Genomic DNA, 22,289 nt, shown 5'->3' on the forward strand with positions numbered 1-22,289 from the left:
CAGGCTTTTAAAGGATGGAGAGGATGAGAGATGAGTTTGGTCCTCCCGTGGAGGTGTATGGGTTACAAGGTCTTGAGATTTCCTTTGAATACAGCTAGGCGGAATCAGGTTGTCAGGAGAGCATGCTGCCCTGGGCTGGGGCCGTGGGGAATGTGGTGCTTTCCCCAGCGGGTGCCTAATTTGCTAGCCTAGCTGCGTGCCTGGCAGTGCCAACAACGACCATGACGTGCGGGGCCTCCTGCACTTGCCCTTCAGCGGCACATTGCCCCGGAGGGCTTTCACCTCTCAGCAGCAGGGCCTGCGGGAAGTCGTCCCCCCGTAATTTCCAGCGCCCTTCTCACACAGCACAATCCCTCGCTCCGTCTTCTCTCAGGTATGCCGCACTACAACACTATCTCGAGCTGCCGCTTTCGCTCACCGCCTCTGAGGAAGCCGGCACCGGATGGGCAGGACTCGCCAGCCCGCTCCGCCTCGCAGCGCCTGGCATGGGCGAGGCCGCCAGATCCGACGTCACCGGGGCCGGGGCGGCGGCGCCCGCCCCGCCGCGGCGCGCAGGGAGGGGCGGGTCAGCCATCTTGGGCTCGCCGGGCCGTGCCTGCCAGAGCGCGGGCGGGGGAGGGAGCGCCCGCCTTGCGGAAGTGCCCTCACTCCCCGCCGCCGAGCCCAGCCCCGCCGAGCCCCGCCGGAGCGCGCCCAGGGCTGCCCGCCGTCCCCAGCACCGCCGCTACCGAGGAGCATGGCAGGGCGGCTTCCGGCCTGTGTGGTGGACTGCGGCACGGGGTGAGCGACGGCCGGCGCGGCCGCTGACAGCTCGGTGCCGCCCGGGGCGGGGCCGGGCGGGTTCCGTTGCTGCAGATGGCGGCGGGGGTCGCGCTGCCCGCGGCTGGGCCGGGCAGCCGCGCCCGAACCGTCTGCGGTACCGGTAACGGGAGGGCCGGGCCGCGTTGGGGGAAGCAGCCGGCTGCCTTCCTCTCCCCTCTTTCTCTCTGTTGGGCCCTTCACAGCCACCCGGTGGGGACGGGTGTCCCGGGCCGGCCCTGCTTCCTCGCCGTCAGTCGGCGCCTCCGGCAGCCGCGGAGTACGAGGGCCGCGCTGACCGCGCCCCCCACTCATTCCCTCGCTCCCGCGGAGCCCTCCGGCCGCCCGCCGGACGAGGCTGCTCAGAGCAGCCGCCTGCGGGTTCTCGGCCGGTGGCTGCCGGGGTGCAGGGGACCCTGTGTGCGGCTGCTGGAGCCAGGGGCGGCGAGCGGGTAAAAGGATCGTAAGGTTGCCTGCAAGCTTCTGAAACACCCTCGCTGAGAGTGGACACCTCTCTGCTGGTTGCTGACTAGGGGCTTTCCTGTATTTGATTTTTTGGTTTTAATATGTGGATAATGTAATTTATTCTGTGTTACTTCTCTCTGTGGAAGAAAGAACCCTCCCCCTCCATTGAGCAAGCGCAGAGGAACTTCCTTAGTTTTGTCAAAGCCTCTTCCTGCTTTCGGGCTTTTATACCTTATAAGGCAGTTTTCAGTGTCAAACCTGAACCAAATCCGTTTTAGAAACTCTTCTTTTTATTTAACATCTACTAGATGATGAAGAGAATGTGGTGCCAGTGATACATAGCATAAAAAGCGATTCAAGAGAAGCCCCTTGGGATTCAGGCTGACTTTTACACCGTGGCGTGGCTCCTGGAGGCTTTAGATGGGGGAGCAAGCCCTTAGACGCGTCTAGGAAACCGACCTGGAAGGGTTATGTGGTACAGCTTGCAGGAGTACGCTCAGGAAGTAAAAACTGCTCTGTGATCTGCTATCTGTCGGGTGATTTTAAAGACTAAATGCTTAATTTTAGGCGTTGTGCCTAAGTACTGGTATATTTTCAAAGCTCTTCAGCAAGCACTGATGGCATGGTGACTGTTTAACTTGTCCTTTAGCTTCTCATCTGTCTTGCTGAACATAGTAACATTTCTCAGACTGTAGTAAGTACAGGAACTTACAGTACTCTGAAATTCAGGCACTTGTTTTTTGGAAGCAAGCACAGGCTCATCTTTCTTTCAAGAGTCTGTAGTTGGTCTGTAAGAAGAATGGGATATGTATGTGTTTATAGAGTCTGCACGTTTGACACTTGTATGAAGTCATATCTGTAGTTAAAGCAAGTGCTAAAGCTTTAACTTCTCTGGAGCGAAGGAAGGGTAGCACACCAGGAATGCGTAGCTAAGTGTGATGGATGTATATGTGAGCTGAACGTCCTTTGTACATGCACTATTTCTCTTTCAAAACAAAAGATCTGTAATGTACTGTGCTGTAGTGCACTTTAAAGATTTTTTTTCCCCATCCCACCTGTTTTTGCATTGCAAGTAGCCCCCTTAAAGTCAGTAATTATGTCTTTATAGCTTTGCAAAGTGTAGGTTGTAACCACCGATGTAAACAAATTCACTTACAGCTTTCATAGATCCTAAGCAGGAACAGTATGCTAGCATATAACTGCATAAGAAATCACTGTTTTTAATGTGAGAGGTATACTGAGGGACCTGTGTGTTAAAATAAATGTTCCTGAGGAAGATCTCTAAGTACTCCATTAATCGGCCTAAATGTATGTATATGTATGGGATGTACTCTGTAACATGCTTGAATATGATGTTAAGCAAGTCTCACTCCTATTTTCTTTGTTTCCCTCCAGTCTTCAAAGGATATTCTTCACATAGTGGTTTATTGGGCTGCATTAAAAAATAACAGGACCAAAGCCTTTTCTTCTTTCTAAGCGTTTCCTTTCTGGTATGTTTTCTAGTCCAAGTTTTTTTTTTCTTGAATTTCTGCTTCAGGAAATTGGAGGCAAAGATTTTTAGCGCTGTAAACGTTACAGAGCGTTTGAGTTGATGGAATTAGTTGATTTCAGTAGAGAAATGTATAAAGTGGTGACTTTGCAGAGAGAAGACACAAACTCAAGATAAATAAGGAACAGGTGGGTAGTAGTGCAGTGGGATGTGATAGCATAACCATGCTTAGAGCTTTGGGTTTAATTGGTGCAGCACTCCCAACTCGTTTTGTGTAAGTGAGAACACCACATAAATTATGCCAGCTTTGTGCTCTGTGCAGGTCAGCTGAGGTCTCACCTAGGTTAGTCTTGTCTGCCAAAATGAAAGAAAGCAAGAGAAATTAAAGATAAGCCTCTGAAAACAGAAGAGGTTTTGAAAGTACAACCATATCAGACAGAAACTGCGTTGTTTAGGACAGGTAAGGCTTTAAAAGTGCACGAATCTTCCAATAAGTAGGGTTTTCTTTTAGAGGGAGGGGATAATCATTTACAGCCCAAGGAGAAGGGAATCAGCAGAAGGGCAAATGTAGAAGAGGTGTTAAGGGTGTCCTACTACGTCTTGTGCTTGTTAGCTATAGGTTCAGTTTGTTGATCTGAGTGGTGGTTTTTTATTGTTTTTATATGTTCATTCTTGTCAGCTAATATTGAAGGGATAGACTTGAGTAAGAATAGAATAAGAATGGTGTCAGTGTCAACATGCACAGATGAGGCACATTTTAAGAACCCTTTTAAAGCATAAGGAATCCAAAGCACAGAAGAGATTGGGAAGATAAGATAATTTCTGTCATTTGAGATTTTAACAGGTTAGTCAAACTCTTTAGGGATTGTAAAACAGCATGCCATAATGCTGGAGCTGCCAAATGAGTGGAGTCAGTGACATGGTAGTCAGATTGTGGGTGCAGTAAAAATTCTTCCAGTGTTATATTTGTTATCATGAAATTTGCATTCTTTGCTTAAGCAAACCTGATACCTAGAAGATAGGGTAATTGATACCTAGTAAGAGTAGGTAAATGCTTAATTGTGGGTTTAAAAAGCTGCTTGCCCGAAGCAGCGTCTTTTTTTACACAACAAAGTTGCAGGCATGGAAATGAGAAATCTGAGGAGCTTAGTTAGTTTAGCACAGTCATTAAACGCAGAATTATTTCTGTAATCGACAGCATCATCTGCTTTAGGTTTAAGTAGGTTGCTATCTTGTTAGGAAACTTAGAAAACAACATTGTGGACTTCACTGTGAGGAAGTCTTTGTCCACGTGAATGCTGAATTCGATTTCACTCAGCTGCTGTGAGCCCCTTTCTTTCCACAAAATATGAGCACCAGGTCCCTCAGCAATGACCTGTGAAGAAGCACTTGTATGCTTCATATCCATCAAACACTGGTAGGTTTTTATGATGTTCACTAACCTGCTATGATGCTGTGAGAGTTATTTCAGACTGTGGTGTATCTAAGGATCACGCACATTGTAAGATAAAAATATCAAAAGGGAAAAATAATGTGGAATTATTTCCATGAAGTCTATGAACAATATATTGAAGAAAGAAAAAGGCTCTTACTCATTTTGTGATCTCAGTAGGCTGCAATCTTTTGCTCTGTGCCTTTTGGGTAATTGAACAGTCCTTACTGCCTGTTCTACAGGCAAACAGTGCACAGCCTGCAAGTCATGATTAAAAGCTCTTCCTACGCCACTTCAGAATTTAGCTTGATTACATTGACAAGTAGATTTTAGCTGAGTCCTTCTGTGTGAATGCATTTTTTTCCCCTCTTACTAAAAACTTGTGTAACACTGAATTAGCTCATTTGGGATGGCAGATAATTCCAAGTGTTCAGATTAATGACTCTTGAGCTGAGCTAAAGTAAATGGCTGTGTGACCTAGTACAGTTCTAAAATAATAACTTAATTTTAGCAATAAAGTGATTTAAAGGAAACTGTATTTTCTATACCTAAACTTTCTGGCTTCTATAGGCCTGTGTTCAGTTTTTTTGTGGCTGTCAGGTAGGTCCATTCAATACTCAAAAGTGTTGCTGGTGGCCAGTATTGAGTGTGTTAGCCTTCTCTTGAGTAAATCTGTGGGGGAAGAAAGGTATCTTTTTTTGCATCCTGTGTTCTTAGATTTCCTCTCTTATGCCAAGCTAGCCCCCTTTTTCACTTCCCTTTCACAGGTTACAAAAATGGGTATTTGGTGTTTTGTTGTGGTGGTTTTTTTTTTCCTCCTTCTTTCTTGAATGGCAGGGAAGAATCAAAGGTTTTTGGGGTTGACTGAAGAAAGCCTCTCCATTCATAAGTGGAGCACAAGAGGCAATGTGGCAAGGGAATTTGAAGTTCCTCCGAGCTGAGAACCTAGAAAGTTATGACTATGGCTGCTCAGGATTTCCAAGCTTTCTCAGTGTGAATTTGCAAGCTGTTCTTTGGAATGAGACAGATATCTCTGGGAGTTTCCTGGATGTTCAGTTTATTTAACTAGTTTGCTGTGAATGAAGGATAAAATTTAGGACATGAAGCTGAAGTTGGCTGATACTCAGATGGTGTGCACAGTGGAGTGAGCTTTGCACTGAGTGACCTCTCTACAAATTCAATAGTTTGGCTTCTCTAGTTAATTTTCATACAACACTTGTATGGCATCATGTTCTTAAGTAGACTGAAGTATTTATGAACTGTCTTCTGATGTGAGAAGTTATGACAGGATTACATCCTCTTTCTCTTCTGGGTTTTGACCTGATAGAGTAAATAAGTACAAGATCCATGAAGAGCTAATAATACTCAGTAGACAGCAAAGACATGAGATGAGAAATCCAGTTCCATAAAGCAAGGTAAGGGGAAGTAGCAGCCTGTATTTGTTTGCTCTGCAACTTTTTTTAGTATCTTATACTGCACCTTGAAATGTTTTTTCTTCCCTAATGTTCCAGACGGATTATTTCCACGAATTTTCAAATCATAACTTGTGTTTAGTATAAATATTTCAGCACTGTGATGTTGTGGCAGTTAATATTTCAACGGGATATCTTGTCATGACCTTCTGTGGTTTACAGTGTTCATGAAAATGTTCTCTTTTGGGATGTTGTGTCATTGCAGAAGTAAATTGTCAGTATGGAAAGCATGAACAAAATAATTTATTAATGGAATGTGGAGAAAAAATACTCTTCCAGTCCTGCAGTGGCTTTTGCTTGTCACTAGTCAAAGTGGTTAGAGAGGGAAGGGGAAATGCTTCATCTTTGACTTTGAAAAAGGAGTTGATCTAAATTGAGAATTGTAGTGTAATACATTTTTTAAAACGTAAGTGCAAATGGATTCTGAAGACCCATGATGTCCTCTGGTGGTTTTTTAATGACTCTAATACATCACAGCCTGTGTTGTAACAGTGCAAAGAACGTACAACATCGTTAGTAGTAACAGGAATTATGTTATGAATATGTATATTCCTACACACACATTTATTAACTGAATTCTATTGTAGGAATTGTTTTTTGTAGCATTCAAATGTGTCAGAAGCCATCCAAGATGTATAGCACTTTACAGTCATCCTGTTTTTGCTTTTCTTTTCTCTTGCATCATACTTATGCTTGACAGATTATATATATGTATGTATATTTGAAAAGGGAGAGGAGGGGCCAGCACTCCAGAGTGGAGGGCAAATTCACTTGGATATGTGGGCTTCATCTGTAAAGTTAATGATAAATGAGTCTCCTATGTACAGCAAAACTTGTACTGACTTAATGAGAGCAGAATAGGGTCTGGATTGTGAAGAAATGTTGGAGGCAAGGATAGGGTTGTGGATGGAACAGGGCAGGTCCCCCTGTTTCATGGTTTCGTACCTAGCTTGAACGTTCTGCCCAGGAAGCATGTTGATTGCAGGAGTCTGATGGATATTTGCTTGTCTAAATTAGTTGCAGATAGTTTCTAGTAGTTCAGAAGTACTGTTCAAGCTTCAAGTTGTAATCATCCCCTGTTATTTTATAGGCACATATACAAAAATTTGCAGCTGCTTTTTTAGTTCATGTTTAGAGGTTTCAAGATAATGTTTCAACATTTAGTTTCATGACTGTAGACTTTCTTTGGGAAATGCAAAAAGGCTTAGACAATCTCAAGAAAACTTAGTTTTACCTTTAATTTTTGGATAAACATTTTTCATTTAAGACTACAGGGAAATGCTAAATTCAATGGTAAAATAACAAAAAACTTATCTCAGTCTGTAATTAAATTCACGAGTTCTCTTTCTGCCATGCACAGGAAAAGGAATTTCTACTGTTTTAATTTTTGATTTGTTTTAGACAATAGAATATAATTAGATGCACCAGTCTAACAAAAATAATCTTTCAGTAGATGCTTAAAAATACTGTTTTGTTTACAAGCTGGTTAGTGTTCATAGCCGGGTTATTTTAACCATCTGACCTTTCCAAGTTCTAGTGGTGATAGAGCACACATTTTTTTGGTAAAAATCAGCTATCAAGAAGGAGTAAGTCCAAAACTGAAAAAGTCATTGCTTCATCCACTGGTGTAATGCAGGGTATAATTGATTTTAATTGATTTTTCTTTTTTTTTTTTTTATTCTGATCGTGAGTTTGCAATTTTAAGACTAGGCTTGGAAAAAACTCTAGATAAATTTAGATTTTTCTTCCTTTTTTTTTTTTCCCTGGGATTTCCTTTTTCTCTTTATTATTCTCTTGTGGTCATTGCAAGTGTTTGCAGCTGTTCACAGGATGTGTTTTGACATGCTCGGTCTGTAGTGAGCAAGATGCAAACTGTCTGTTGATACTTTATTTTGTTTGTACCCTACTATTAATGAATGAATCCAAATTTCTGATTCTTCAGTTGATGATCTCTTACCTGTTTTGGTTGGTTTGTTTGTTTTATTTCCCATAATGACATTTTCTTTGTCTTAGATGTATTGTGCTGTTCCTCTGCAAGAACTTTCACAATGACTAGTTGCATATTTGCAGTCAGACTTCAGAATCTCTCTGGTCTTGTTAAATAAGACCTGCTTTTTTTGTATTAAAGAAAATCCAGTGGTATGTTTTTGTCCACAGTTTAGTGGGGTATCCTTTCTGTGAGACACCTGTTTCTAGTTGGAAGCTGTTTTTTAGTATAAGCATGGGGTAACATAGTAAATAATGTGAAGTGATTTTTTTCTGTTTCTTGATGGAAAACATTTGGTTACATACTGAAATGGTCAAGTGGTAGCCAGTGAGCTGGGCAGGTTGGAAGTGTGCTGAGGCAGTCCTTACAATGTTCTGCTTTTCTCCTGTCTGTGCTCTCTGGTTTCATTTTACCCTCTGCTCAGATTGGTGAGGTTGGGATGATAGTATGGTACCTAGTGGTTCAAAGCTGGAGCTCTCAGGTGCCGAAACTGCAAATAGCAAGCACGTACACTCTGCTTTTTTATATGGAATGACTTCATGATTTTAGTCACTGTATTGCATTTGGAGGTTTGGTCAGGTTTCTCTTGGCTATAGCTCTGTATTGTATGTCTTAGGTTTTGCCTATTTAATTTCCTCAAGCGTGAGATTTTGTTTACTTGGAAATTATGTGTTTGTTAATTCAGTTATCCCTCCCTTGTTTTTTCTGCTGATAATTATGTATAGTTAATCTGCACTCTTGAGTGTTTTCTTTTCTTCCTGATGAATGACTTTGCACTGCTAGTTTATTTTGGGAAATGATGTATAATGTTGCCAAATTAATCTTCACCTCGTAATAAGTAATTTATGCTATTAAGGAATTAATCATGCAGACTTCCAACCTTTTGGGGCATTCTTGTCTCATTATTTGGAAATATCACATGGACTGTGGAAAATGCTCTGGAAACTTGTGTAAAACTGAAACAAATGTATGGAAAAACCTGTTGGTATAGGTTGTATTGTGTGGGTGTGGTGTAACACAGAAGCACTATTAAGACATTTGTTAAAATGAATTAGTCGGGAAGTCTCAAAGGAAGCAGTAAGTAAAATGAGAGCATTCTACTGCCAACACAAACTACTTTAATTATACAAAGATAATATCCAAAGCCATTTACTCTTCTTACTTTGAGGAATATGTCATCGAAGGAAAGCTAACTTTATTTTCTGTTGAAGTACATGTCAGCATTAAATATTGGAAATGGATTTTACAAGTCTAAGTAAAACTGACTGGGATTCTAAATTTAGATGGCAGTCTCATCTGGATACCTGTGCTTTGGTTTTCTCAGTCTTAAAAACATTCTAGCTTGCTTCAAACTAGCACAACAGGCTGGTTTTCCTGGATGCTTTTCATGACTCGATTGTGAGGTAGGGTCTTGTGGTAATAAATACATCTTATCTTCTGGTTTACTTCTAGGAGAAAGCTTTCAAGTTATCAATGATGTTATTTGGTGGGGGCTGCTTTGTGTGTTTGGGGTTTTTTTTGAGCCTTGATGCAAGTAAACGTAGAGCAAATTTGAAAGTTGATTTTCTTCTTCTCCAAAGTATTAGTAAAATTAGAAGCAACACAATGTGGTAGCTCCTTCTATTCTTCAGACTGGTGTAAAAACTCTCACCTGGAGACTTAGTGCATTTACTCTCGAGTGCTGTGTAGCACAGGCTACATTTGCTTCCACCTTCCTCTTAGTCATGCACCTGGAGTGTTCTTATCTGGCCGTTTGCGGCTGTGACTTTGTGGGTTTTGCTGCTCGTTTTAACTAGGTTTACTAGCAAGCATTACACTCCTGACTGTGCTTTGGGTTGTATATGTAGCTGCTGATAAAAAGCAGCACTGAATGTATATTCTGGACAAAGATACAGTTGTAAGCTAACCCTTTTTAGGGTTTTGCTACTCGTTTTAACTAGGTTTACTAGCAAGCATTACACTCTTATCTGTGCTTTGGGTTGTATATGTAGCTGCTGATAAAAAGCAGCACTGAATGAATATTCTGGACAAAGATACAGTTGTAAGCTAACCCTTTTTAGAGGTGGCTTTTTTCCTATTTAGGAAATAAATGTTTTTTAAAAAGCATTTACCTTCCAAGCTGCTTTTCAGCTCAGTTTTCAAGTGGCACAGAACTTCAATCTGCTTATGGTTTGTTTTACTGTGACAGCTATGGTATGTGGCCAAGACGTATTCATTGTCAAGGTGAAAGTTCTTGTTCAAGTGGACTGATATTTTTCAGGAGAAATACTGTAAGAAAATAATTTCAGCCTCACACTAATGCAGTTAATTCCAAGGCCGGGGTTGCAGATTGCCAGATTTGTAACGTCTCTGGTGTCTAGGAGTCCTTTTGTCTTTGGAATTATCAATGTTACCATCCTTCTACGTGTCTCATTTACAATGCACAAGGTTTTTCATCTGAGAGCACTTCTAATCTTGTGTGCTTTTTTTCCTATTTATAGAACTAATTCTTTGGCTTTTGCAATTGATTACTGAAAGCATTTTGATCAACAAGTGTTTTAAAACGTCATAAAAGCAGTTGCTATTTAAAAATGCCAACTAGTGATGTGTGAAAGGATATATATATATATATATATATATAAATAGCTAAAGATATAATGATAGGAAAAGCATAACTTACTTAAAAGTCTTTTGCTATCTTGAGGTTTCTCAAGAACATTTGAGAACAAATAGTAAACTAACACAAGTCCTATTTTCCTAATAAATCAGTTCCTTCAGGGACTTCTGATCTGCTGCTACTTAACCAATTAGCACCTGCTGCTAAAGCTGGGACTTCTTAAAAAAGGGACATAATGGCTGTCCTCTTTCACCACCATTTTTGCTTTGTTTCTCCTAATAGTGATTTAAAAGTAGGTACTTCCAAGGCTTTTCAGTGTCCGTGAAAAGGATGATAAAGAAAAGCAACAAATAAAAGCATAAAGTCTTGTGCAGGGATTTTAGTAACAAGAGGCTCTATAAATGAAGTCTAGGGGCTCATCTGTATTTGAGAAGATTTCCATTTATTTTAAAAGCAGATTTTTTTACTAAAACACACCAGACTGTAGAAAACAGTTTAAATTCTGTGTAGAATTTGTCCAGTTAAAACAAGAAAGGTTATTAAACCCTTTTTGATGAAGTCTTTGCTGGACAGACCATCTGTAAGGACCTGGGAATTGAAAAGCAGTCTTTCCATTCTGTTTGAAAACTTGGGAGGTTTTGCTTTTGATTTATTTCGTGCTCTTTTAACTATAGTACCTCTGATGTCTTCTCCTTAGAATCTCCCCACTTACTGAGGTTTTCTGTAGTGCCTTCAGTGACCTGCTCACTGAATTACAATTTTCCTAAAGTTAAGGTAAGTTACCCAGTGAAAAATTTTGCGGCTCTGTGTACGCCTGCGTGCTTCAGTGCAGATGTAACTTAAGTTTTCTGTCTTACTTGCCTTCACACAGTGGCCTGCTGAGAAGTTACAAAATTGTGAATCCTAAAATAAATTTTTTTTTTGTTTGTTTTATATCTCTTTTCTTGGGCCAGTCTTTAAATAATGCTCATTTTTAAATTACTATTAAATAAATAACGATGCTTGAAATGTCATTAATTGAAATATTAAAGAGAAGTATTCTTTTGTGAAATTATTGTAACTGTGTCTCTGTAAAATTTGTTGTGCAGAAAAGGGTCAAGCTATGGTGGTGGACATCTGCACAAACTTGTTCCAGCAAGCAGATTCACCTGCGAGTATTCTAATGGCCATTGGTGGTGTTAAAGCAGTATGTATGCAGAGTTTACTGCTGTAGCACCTTGAGGGAAGTTGAGGTTATGAGATTAGATTTAAGTCGTGATGAGGAAAGTTCACATGCAGAGACAATGGGCTTGTTAAGATTCTTCACTCTCCCATGTTTTATGTATTTGAGACCTCTCTGTTTGGAGTTTCTCCTTGCCTCTTGGTTGACCCAAAGAAATGGCCCTATGCAGTCCCTTTTCAGGTTGAATTTGTTGGGCCAGATCTGTGAAGGAGCTCCAGGAAGCTATGGAGTAAAATCCAGCTTGGCATGTTTGGGTGCTCAGTGCAGGACTTGAACATGTAAATTGGAATTTTCTAAGCAGGACAACAGAAATGCCAGGGTGCCTTTAACATTTCCAGGTCACAGGCATCTGATTTCAAACTGCAGGAAAACAGTTTAATCAAATAATGATTCCCAGGCCTGAAACTTGTGGGCATCAGGAGTATCAGTATGGCATTCAGAAATGACTAGGGCATATTTCTTTTAAACTGCTCATCTGATACTACTTCTTTTAAATGGACAGTATGCTGTAGTAGTGATTTTTGACTTCTGTTAGCACAATGTCACTTGAAAAACTTCAAATTTCTTCCAGGAAGTACCTAACATGTCTCTTACCTATCCATATCCATGCCTATATCATCCAGAATAAATTAGGTAAGTAGATTTGGGAGTAGGGATCAAAACTTGTGTGTTCTGGTTTTGGGGCAATCATCTTACTTTCTGTCTTCAGTATTTATTTCTTGGAGTCTTTTCCATATGATTTGAGGAAAGAAATTGAAAGCACTCCTGCTGAAGAAGAGTTTATAAGCAAAATTGCAAGAGGCTCTTATGGGAAATGCAAGATTTGCTCTGAACCTGTTTGGATAGAAGAAAATACAGAGTATGGATCTCCTGCTGCCTGAGCAAGTGTGGCACCTGGCAAAAAGATGGCATCACCTTACTTTTAAGAATAAATGCAGTTTAACTTTGTATAAAGCCTAATCCCAGCACTGACCTGCTTGGAGAATGACCCTGTGCACACATTCTGCTTAGGACTTTGAAAAGCTGTGTTTAGTTGGAGACTGTGCTGGGCTTAGTGCAGAGGCTGTGGTACACACCAAAGCAGAGTCTGAGGACTTGCACACAGAATCTAACCACGTATACTGTACAGGTTACTTGAGAAGCCCATTGCATCTGCAAGATAAGATACAGTGTAATTCATGTGCTGCATTTTGAGTGAGAGCTTGCACAGAAGAGCTGCTGTGCTCTCAGAAGTTGGGCACTAATTCAGAACTGTCATGAAGAGGCAGCAAGATGCACAGAAACAATAAAAACTTTTCTAACTTTACACACCTTGAAGGTAAATGAGGAAGACAATTTTGACTTCAGCCTAGTCTTTACTTTCCAGAGTTTCAGATTTGTTGCTCTTGCTCCCATTACTCCCCTCTCCACAGGAAAGTGGTTCTTTTTTTCTGTCCTGTCTTTAAAGTTGCATTACATCTTTCCCGTGGGCCAGCATGAGAGTTAAATCTTATTCCTTAATCCTGTTTGTGTATGCATTAAAAACAAAAACCCCAAACAACACCACCACCAAAAACCAAACCCAAACAAAAAAAAACCTGAGAGTCATATGCATGAAATTGCTTTTAGTTAAGGTCATTAGAAGTATCTGAAGGTTAGGCTGTAACTCGCATTTGCTCTAGAGAAGTTGAAGATCAGGTGACATTTGTACTGTGAAGCTCTTTTTGACTTGTACCTGGCTAATTCCTGTCTTTCCATGCTGCTGCTGGCAAAATGACAAGGATCCAGTTTGTTGTTGGGCCACTTAAATTCTCTTGTACTTCTGAGCAGCTACAGAAATGCATTGCCCATGAAGTGGTTGTTCCTTCATTCTTCACCCTTGTTAAAACTGCAGTTTGGCTAGAGCTAGGGTGTTTAACCTGGGAGAATATGTACAGAATGACTTTTGTGGTGGACAGTAAAGAAGTCGAGCGAAGGTATGTGGTCAAGGTTTGTGGTTTGCATAAGGAAGTTATGTTAATGACAGTCTCATTAAAAGTTCTTACCCCAAGTGCTGTTTCCTTTTGGCCTTAAAATTGTCTGCATGACTAATACATGCATAACCTTCAGGTGACATAGCTTCAGAAACCTTTCTTGTAGGCGAGATAACATGCAAGAAACCCCATCAGTGCAATTGAGAACATTGTGGAGAGCTTTTTGGCTGCCCTTGCAGAAATCTGTCAGACAGATTAGTACAGAGCTACTTTGTAATGTGAGGGTGTGAATTTTGAGATGGATGTGACTCTAAAGATACTGATAATTGAGATGTAGATTAGTAAAAGGAACTTAGAATTATTTAAAAGGAGCTACCTTCACTCCATTTGTGGCATGAGTGTCTCCTATTTAAAAAAAAGATGTGACAAACAAAATCTATCTGCACAGACCAAAGGGTGGTGTGTAATAGATATCCATTGCTTTTTGGAGAAGAGGTTGCAAGAAAGTCACTGGGGCATATCAGCATCATATATATGTGTATGGACAGGTAGTATGGGGGTGTGTCTGCATGGTGTGTCAATATACATAGACACGTACCAAGACTTTGTGGACTGCTTTTGGATACTTGGTAACTTATCTTCCCAAGTAAATTGGAAGATTGATTATCACAGAATTAACCATGTTGGAAGAGACCTCTAAGATCATTGAGTCCAACCTATCACTTAATCCTTCTAATTAACTAAACCATGGCACTAAGTGCCTCATCCAGCCTCCTTTTCCAACAAACGTTTTCACCACGTTTAGTTTATTTGTTTCTTTCCCCCTCCTTTTTCTACTTAGCTAATATAGGCCCACTGAAACACTTCAGGTTGCTGAATTTGGAGAAATAAAGGAAATGATCAAGGTTGAATTTGGGTTTTCACCTTTGGGATTTTGTAAATCAGTTCTGTGCTGCAGATTTTAATAGAAATCTACTTATGCTTTTATTCTCATCTGTATAGTCCCTTGCTGTCTTCTTGCTGACTGCCCCAAATTCAATATGAGAGAGCTGAGTCCACGTCTCATTAAATGACATGTGCCTGCCTTTATTCAGGAAAGTTCTACTGCTCTTCAGAGCTAAGTAGTAAGCAAGACAATCTGTAATTTACTGGAAAACTGTGATCTAGTATTGGAAGTGCCTTATGATTTCTTTAATATCAGGATTTTTTTTCTGTAGTGGCAATGGTAGCTGCTCTGAAGAAGACCGGGTGTGCCTCATTGCCCTGTGAATCATACATTAGTCAGGCACACTTTGCCCTATATGAACTGCTTGTGGAAACTGTAGCCACATGAAATCTGGCTTGCCCTTTTTTAAATGTGATTTAAGTATTTCCACCAAGTAACAGTGGTGGGACAGGTCTGATTAGTCTAAATAAAGCCTCCTCTTTGCAACAGTTGGTTTTAAAAAAAAACAGTTAGTAGGCTATGCATTTGGAGAACTAAAGAGTTTTGTCAACCTCAGTGATTTTTTTTTTTCCCCAACATTTTTTTTTTTGGTCTTATCTATCACATTTTAAACCCCTATTTTAACTCAAGTATAGCTCTATGTTGTGAAAATCAAGCCTACTATTTATTATGTGTTTTGCCATAGACCCTGGCAGCCCTAGTGACTGTCCAGAGCCCTATAGTGCCACTCACCATCTGAAAAATCCTGATCGTGGGGTTGGAAGGGCAGGTCTGAGGAGCAGAAGTTACCATTGAGTCTCTTCCCTGACCCATGAATGAACAGTGATGGCATTCTTGGTGCTGAGGGGAGATTGTGGTGAGGAAGTTTTGGCACACTAGAGACGTGAAGCTTTGCACTGAAGTCTTGCTGACATAATGCTTTAATAGTCAGCAGAGACCAGAACCCATGAAGATTGTCTGTGTGTGTCCCCTCCTTTAATAAAAAAAAAAAAGAGAGAGTCTAAAAATGTGACAACTTCTATTGAGTCAGGAGACTTCTTGCTTAGTAGGCCATAGTATTTTTAGACGTGCTGATTTTGTCTGAATACTGTCTCTTTATGCAGAACACATCGTTTCATTCGACTGTTTTTAAGTCTGCTGGCGGTGTGTGTGTGCTGGGCACTCTCCCACACCACAAGCAGCTATGCAGCCTGTAACAGTTTAGCTTTTTGTTTGTGTGACGTACTGAGTTTAATAATCAACGAGTTTTAAGAGTTTTGCTTGTTAAGGCACCAGATCCAGTTGTAGGTTTATGTAGCCTCAGGCTCCAAAGTTACTGTGTTCATGTAGCTGTGGAATCTCAGGTGCCACAGGTCCTGATTTGCAGGGGATGGTAGAGTGAGTCAGTATTTGCTGATTTTCTTAGTAGTTTTGTGTCACTCGAAGTCTTTTAAAACAATATATGTGCAGTGAACAGTTCTGTTTTGCGTAGGAAGTTACAGAAGCCTCAGTTTGTGAGAGCTGTGATATTTTAGGCACTATAGAAGAAGCAAATGAAGAAAACTCCTTGTATCTTGAGTTTCCAGAGACTGCCTTGCATGTTCTGGGTACAAGCACACACACTGCATAATGCTAATCTCTTCAGGAAACGTGAATTTCTTTTTGACACTTACTTTGCTTTTTTCCTGCCATTGTGTATCTTGTTTTGCATGTGGGGCTTGCTTTTTTCAGTGAATGTGCCTGCAGTCCATATGGAGTCAAGGTTTTTTGCATTGTTACTCCCAACTGTTATAGTGTATTATGGACAAGATCAGGTTTATAGCCCCAGAAATACTTCTACTGCAAAGCATTTTCAGTACTAGATGAGGTCATGTGCTAACCACGTTGTTGTTTAGAGGGAAATACACCTTCCTTTTGAGGATGCAGGATCACAGGATGTTAGGGGTTGGAAGGGGCCTCTGGAGATAACCCTTCTCTTGGCCCAGCACTGATGTGAGCAATTAATGTCAGTGATAGAGATTGTGTCTTAGAGGACATGAGCACGTTGTGAGCTGCTAGGTCAGTAGCATCATCACAGCAAAGCCTCTTGCTGGAGCATCCTCTTCTGGCCTGTGAAAGCAACTATCTCACGGTATTTGTTGCCAGGTGTTTGCTGCATTATTGACTTAAGTTTATGAATGCAGTGCCGCCTTATACTGCCCAAGAACTCACAGATTTATATCTGAGTGCTGAAGATTGTAGAGGTGCTACTACAGAGTTTGGTGCTTTTGCTGGCAGTGCTAACTCAGTGCAGCTGTCTGGCCATGTAAAGAAAGTGAGAACTTGGTCTCATCTGTGTTAGAAGCCTGTGTGTAGGCTGAAACTCTTGAATTAAAATGCATGCATTTTAATTGGCATGTTACAAGATTTGCCTGTGCTGTTAAGTTAATGTAACAACATCTGTAGCAGCTGGATGGTTCTGGTACTGAGTTTTGTAATTATTTTTCATGGTTTCATGGGTTATTTCTTAAGTTTCGTTACATAATGACAGTGATGTATATAGCCACAGCACTTTCTGGAAGTTGGATGGGTGAAAGCGTGTAGTTCTCTTCCTCTTGCTTTCCTTAGTCTCATTAGACATATTTCAAAGATGAATTTCTTTTGTTACCACTGTCAGTATCAGCTGTCAGTATTTGCCACCTATTACAGTACATGTTGGGAACTGCTTGCGACATAACAATGTCCAACCTAAGCACATGCCCATCTGTCAGTCCATGGGCAAGGGATTTTTTTCCTCTAGAGTCAGCAGTTACTAAAACATTTCTACCACTAACATGTATTATATGAAAATATTTGTATATAAATGTTGACTGATGAGCAGGAAAGAACTACTCTGATGCTGAATTATAGAATCAGTCAGGGTTGGAAGGGACCACAAAGATCCTCTAGTTCCAACCCCCCTGCCGTGCTCTCAAGTGTTGATAAATTTAATTGCTTTGTGTTCTACACCAGTAAAATTTTACTCCAGAAGTTTGCAGTGATGTTTGATTTGTTGTAGAGCATTTGTTTGGTGGGGTTTTTTGTCTGATTATTAATTTATTTTGTTTGCAGTTTTTGTTTGTTTGCTTGAGTTTTTTTAAAAGGGAAGTCAGTTGGTCTTTTTGGTATGGGCAGAGGGATACCTTAATGAGAAAAAAAAGGAGGTGTTTTTGGTATTTGTGGTACTCAATACTGTAACTTTTTTTTCCTCAATAGGTATACGAAGCTCGGATATGCCGGTAATACTGAACCCCAGTTCATTATTCCTTCATGTAAGTATTTAGTACTTGTGTATGACTGTTGCAGTTACTTAATTTCTGTAAAATGTTATGTAAAAAGGGCAGTTAAAAATGAGTGATTTGGGAAGACCTCATGAGAGATGCCACAGAGTGGTAGCATGGCTCTGCTCTGTTTTGCTGTGGATGCTCAGCTTACGAAGTTATATTCATTAAAATAGTATACTAATATTTGAAGTCAATTTGTTGGACATCAGAATCAGAATCACATTAAAATACAGCAGCATGGCTGTATTTACTCTTTTTGTTTTAGAAGGTTCTTCCTCTGTTAATAATTCATCAGGTAAAAGAGAAGTTAATTCTGACGGGGGGTGGAAGATTGGATGGTTTAATGTCTTTGCTTGCCAGATACTTTTTGGTATTGCAGCTATCTTAATTTACTCTGTTTTGCAAATAGAATAATAAACCTATTATTTTTTTTCCACATGTGAAATTGCTTATTTATTTGCTCCCTGTCTTCTCACTTGAAATGATACAGCTCTGTTCTAGGGAGTGTAACTCAGTCAGCTTCCTCTTTGAAATGCTTCACCTTTCGACCTCTTACACCACTTGGCATTTTGTCATTGTTCATCTGTGCCAAAGTAATCACATATTACATCCTGGTAAAAAGGAATAATTAGTACACCCAGTTTTCCTTGTAAATGCAACAGGAAAAGAGCTTGAACTAATAATACATAAGTGCAGTCACAGCAACATGGAGCTTGGTACTTCGAGCTTTTTATTAGTTTTTCTAGGAAACATCCTTCAGAAAAGCAATTTTCATGGAATGCTGAGATTAATTCCCTTAATGCCTTCTTCTGTTATACCAATGAGAGAATCCTTTCGATCTCTTCTCTACTGGTTCTGATATATACTTCTAAATATGTTTGTTTTTCCAAATTAGCTTGGTTTATCAAAGTGGCATATAAAATATACTCCACTATTTTATCACACACAAACTGCTTTTAACATTAGATTAAAGGAGTTACTTAACCCTTGGAAAAAAACTACATTGATTGTGATTCTTCATAGCAGTCTTTAAAACTGAACAAATGATTATTGAATTTGAAATAAATAGTTCACTTTTTTTTTGTCTTTAGGTTTGTTTTATTTAATTGTAAAATTACTTTCTTGTTCCAGAAAAAAAAAAGCTGTCATGACACTTCCAACAAATTCTGGGAATGAAATGACCTGTCAGATCATTAAGCAGAGAAATTTATACAATAGGGATGCTATTAAAGTAGAAGAGAAAGGAGAGAAATGGGATTTTTTGACAGCTTTTTGATACAGTGTGATGTAATTTATAAAAAAGGCTCCAGTCTAGATGCTCTTACAGCTGAAATAGTCCTTGACTGCTTTTCTCTTAATGAAAAAGGCATTTTTCTCATTTGTACTCTAATCCAAGTTAGATAATTATACTGACAGCATCGTTTTACACTGTTCTCTCCTCACATGAAATAGCAGTGGTGTCCACATTAGAAACAGTGTAGAGCAGCACCTAGATTCAAAATAAAATCTGGATCTTTTCAAAGTACTTTGATGTCTTTAATTTCCTTAATATTCTCCCCAGTGGAGAAAGGGTTTGGTTTCTCCTTTGACTGCCAGCAATGGTGATTGCATTTTATCAATTTGATTCTCTAGAAAATGTTTGCTGTTAGACAGGTTTGAGAACCATTCCTTCTGCCTTGTTCACTTGCTGCTTATCTTACTGTTAAGAAATGTTTATCTCCTTATGGTCTTGATTTAATTCTGAATACGCTTCTGTGGAGATGATAAATGCTTGCTGAAAAAGTGAAGTAAATGAGATTATATTGGGGCAATTTGTGAAGAAGCTTGGGTTCACTGATTTCTTCCGTGGATGCTTTTTAGATCTTTCAGTTCATTAATTTTTGCTTGATTTTTGTTCACTTATTTTTTTTCCTGCTGTATGTTAAAATAGGAGTCAACTTCTCTTCACTACCCAGTAGATCCCTTGATTTATCCTCTATTTCAGTTTATTTATGATAGCTTACATATTAGATGGGCCTTTCTTTACCTCTAAAAAAAAATATTTGAATAGTGGCTAAGTACAAAAACTGATTTGATGCAAATATGTCCTCCGTGTTTTTCCAGAAGCTTTTAATTCTTATGCCAGGCAAACCAAAGGCAAATGGTCTGAGTTCTCACTGGAATGCTGCCCATTTTCAGACATCACAGCAAACTGGCTCTGGTTTCAGCAAGATTTGTTTTCAGGATAATTCTTGATTCAGGATAATTTCTTGATTCAGGTTGTTTCTGTCTCATTTCTGACCAGAAACTGACTGCCAAAACCAGAACTGGACAGGCTAGCATTGAAGTCAGCAAAATACTGAGACCTTGCATCCTGTATTATTAGTCTGATAACAGGACAAAACCATTTTGACTTAGAAGTTCCTATAATCCCATGGCAAGCAATGGTATTTTACTTGGAAATTCTTGAAGATAACATACATCTGTACAGAAAAACTTCCCCAAATGTGTGAGCTCTGTAATGATGACCTGAAAAATATTTGACAAGTTTCTTTTCACTTGGAGCAAAGTAGCTGGCCTTTCAACATCCTCACCACTATTGCAGCTTCTGCTTCCTATCTACCCTCCCTGCTATTCAACTTCCTTCAGCCTTTTGCTTCCTCTCTGCTCTGCTGTGAACTACAGAAGTTGCAGTATGATTCAGTTTTCTTCCTGAAGAGCTCAAAATATCTTCTGTTTTATTCTGTTCAGTCTTTCACAACAGAGCTGTGCAGCCAGAGAAACTAAAAAAACTGCTTTTGTTGCTCATAATGGAAAGAGAAGGGAGAAAGATGGGGAGCATCAGTGACTAGTGGTCCTTTACCCCAGTGTGGTATTGACTTCCAGACCCTGTAGCTGTGCAGCTCTCTGTCTGCTGGGCTTGGGGCTGCAGCAGCTGTTTTAATGTTTCCTAATTTAGTTGTGAGCAAACAGAACTTCTTAGTAAAGGTGAGAATTGGCAAAATAATTCTGCCCTTGAAAGACTTTTTGGTTCCCAACCTTTCAGTAATTGAGGCTGATAATAATGCTGCTTAGATATATGAATTTCCTCATCTGTGTAAAAGACAGTGTTTAAGGAAATTAGTAAGACTTGAAAAAATACAGCAGTTTTTGCTGGCACTGTAGCCCTGGTAGCCAGGAGGCTTATAAAGAAGATGAAAAAAGAGAAATCTCTGTCTCTGTGACATCACTGATCCATCTTTCCAAGATTCTGTGTTTAGCCATAGCCAGGAATTTTCTCATTAAAAGCTTTTTTTCTTTATTTATGGTGAATAACTATCCTGGAAGGAATAAATTGCCAAGAGAAAACCTCATAACTTTTCCCAGTTATTCCTTGAAGTGAAGGAGAATGTTACAGCCTGGTTAAATGAAATTCTTCGCCCTATTTTTAACAATAAGAGTATGATTTAAAGGGAGAAATTAAACATAGTTTGAAATCTCTTTTAAAGTATCTAAAGCTGTACCATGTGGCAATACAAATTTCTGTCCTACAAATGCTACTTCTATTTCTTTGCAGTTTACTTTTTCTGTATGCCTTATGTTTTCTTCTGCTGCTGCTTGTCACAAATTTTTTTTGTTAGTTAATTGCTGTTCAATCCCTTCTTGTATGCCATATCTCACTGTGATAATATGTCCAGAAGTCAAATCAGTGCAAGTGAAAACATCCATTTATATAATGGCAACATATTTTCTTTCTTGCTATTTACACAACTTTCTGTGACTGCGTTCTTAAAAAAACCTGAAACATTATTACTAGATAAGTGTGCTGAAATGCTGAATAAAATGAGGGCAGTAGGGATTCCCTGTCTTAGTAATTCTTTCTATATTTTTATCTCCCTGAATGCATGTTGAGTGCCTAAGAATTAAGTCTGCATTTAGATCTGTATTGTGTTACTTTATAAACCCTAATTCTGTTTGCCTATAATTAGAATTCCAAATACCTGTTTTATTTAGCTTTGCTGTGCTTATGCCTGAGACAAAGGATGGATACAATTAGAGTGAGTTTCTGTTTTCAAATGTTGGAATTTTCTTTTTTTGGCATATGATATGTAATCTGCAGTATTGTTTGCTCTCTGTTACAGGTATTGCTATCAAAGAATCGGCAAAAGTGGTCGATCAAGCACAAAGGAGGGTTTTGAAAGGTGTCGATGATTTAGACTTCTTTATCGGGGATGAAGCAATAGAAAAACCAACTTATGCAACCAAGGTATTAAAAGAAGCATTTAAAATTTTCCAGTGCTCTTTACAGAGTATCAGCTCTGCAGTAAGCTGCTTCTGAGAATGCTGGTTTGGTTAGCTTTAATCGTGTTTTCATATAGCTCTGTTTTAACGGAAAATAAGGCTTGGTATTGGTTTTGTTGACATTCAGGAGCCTGTGGGAATTTGCAACACAGTATGTCAATATAGAGTCCTTTTGAAGTGAAGAGAGACTGGGAAAGTTAAGCAAAAATACCATGTGCTTTCATGTTCCTTGGCATCTTCCATCAGCAACGTCAAGAGTCGGGATACAGGGCTGGAGTCTGAATTTTGAATAAGTATCAAACAGCAGGAGGGGAAATCTAGTGCAAGGTTTCTTGCATGTATAGATCATATGCTTTTAGTATGGTTGAAAACACAGGCTTTCATTTTTT

The 22,289-nt window shown here is 39.7% G+C and overlaps 1 protein-coding gene across 2 annotated transcripts in view; it reads left to right on the forward strand.

The window, feature by feature from the left end:
- Nucleotides 1-206: 206 nt before the first annotated feature.
- ACTR3 (actin related protein 3) overlaps nucleotides 207-22,289 on the forward strand; it is a 31,673-nt gene continuing 9,590 nt past the window's right edge. Inside the window, exons 1-3 of one of the 2 annotated variants that reach the window (XM_064156250.1) lie at nucleotides 207-373; nucleotides 17,573-17,628; nucleotides 21,741-21,865. In XM_064156250.1, coding sequence (XP_064012320.1) covers nucleotides 222-373; nucleotides 17,573-17,628; nucleotides 21,741-21,865 — 333 coding nt within the window. In that variant the 5' untranslated portion in view covers nucleotides 207-221. Of the gene's footprint in view, nucleotides 374-555; nucleotides 781-17,572; nucleotides 17,629-21,740; nucleotides 21,866-22,289 lie in introns of those variants that run through there. The other variant, XM_064156259.1, reaches the window with a different exon arrangement.

Source organism: Pogoniulus pusillus, chromosome 2 (assembly GCF_015220805.1).
Source record: "Pogoniulus pusillus isolate bPogPus1 chromosome 2, bPogPus1.pri, whole genome shotgun sequence".
Lineage (NCBI taxonomy): Eukaryota > Metazoa > Chordata > Aves > Piciformes > Lybiidae > Pogoniulus > Pogoniulus pusillus.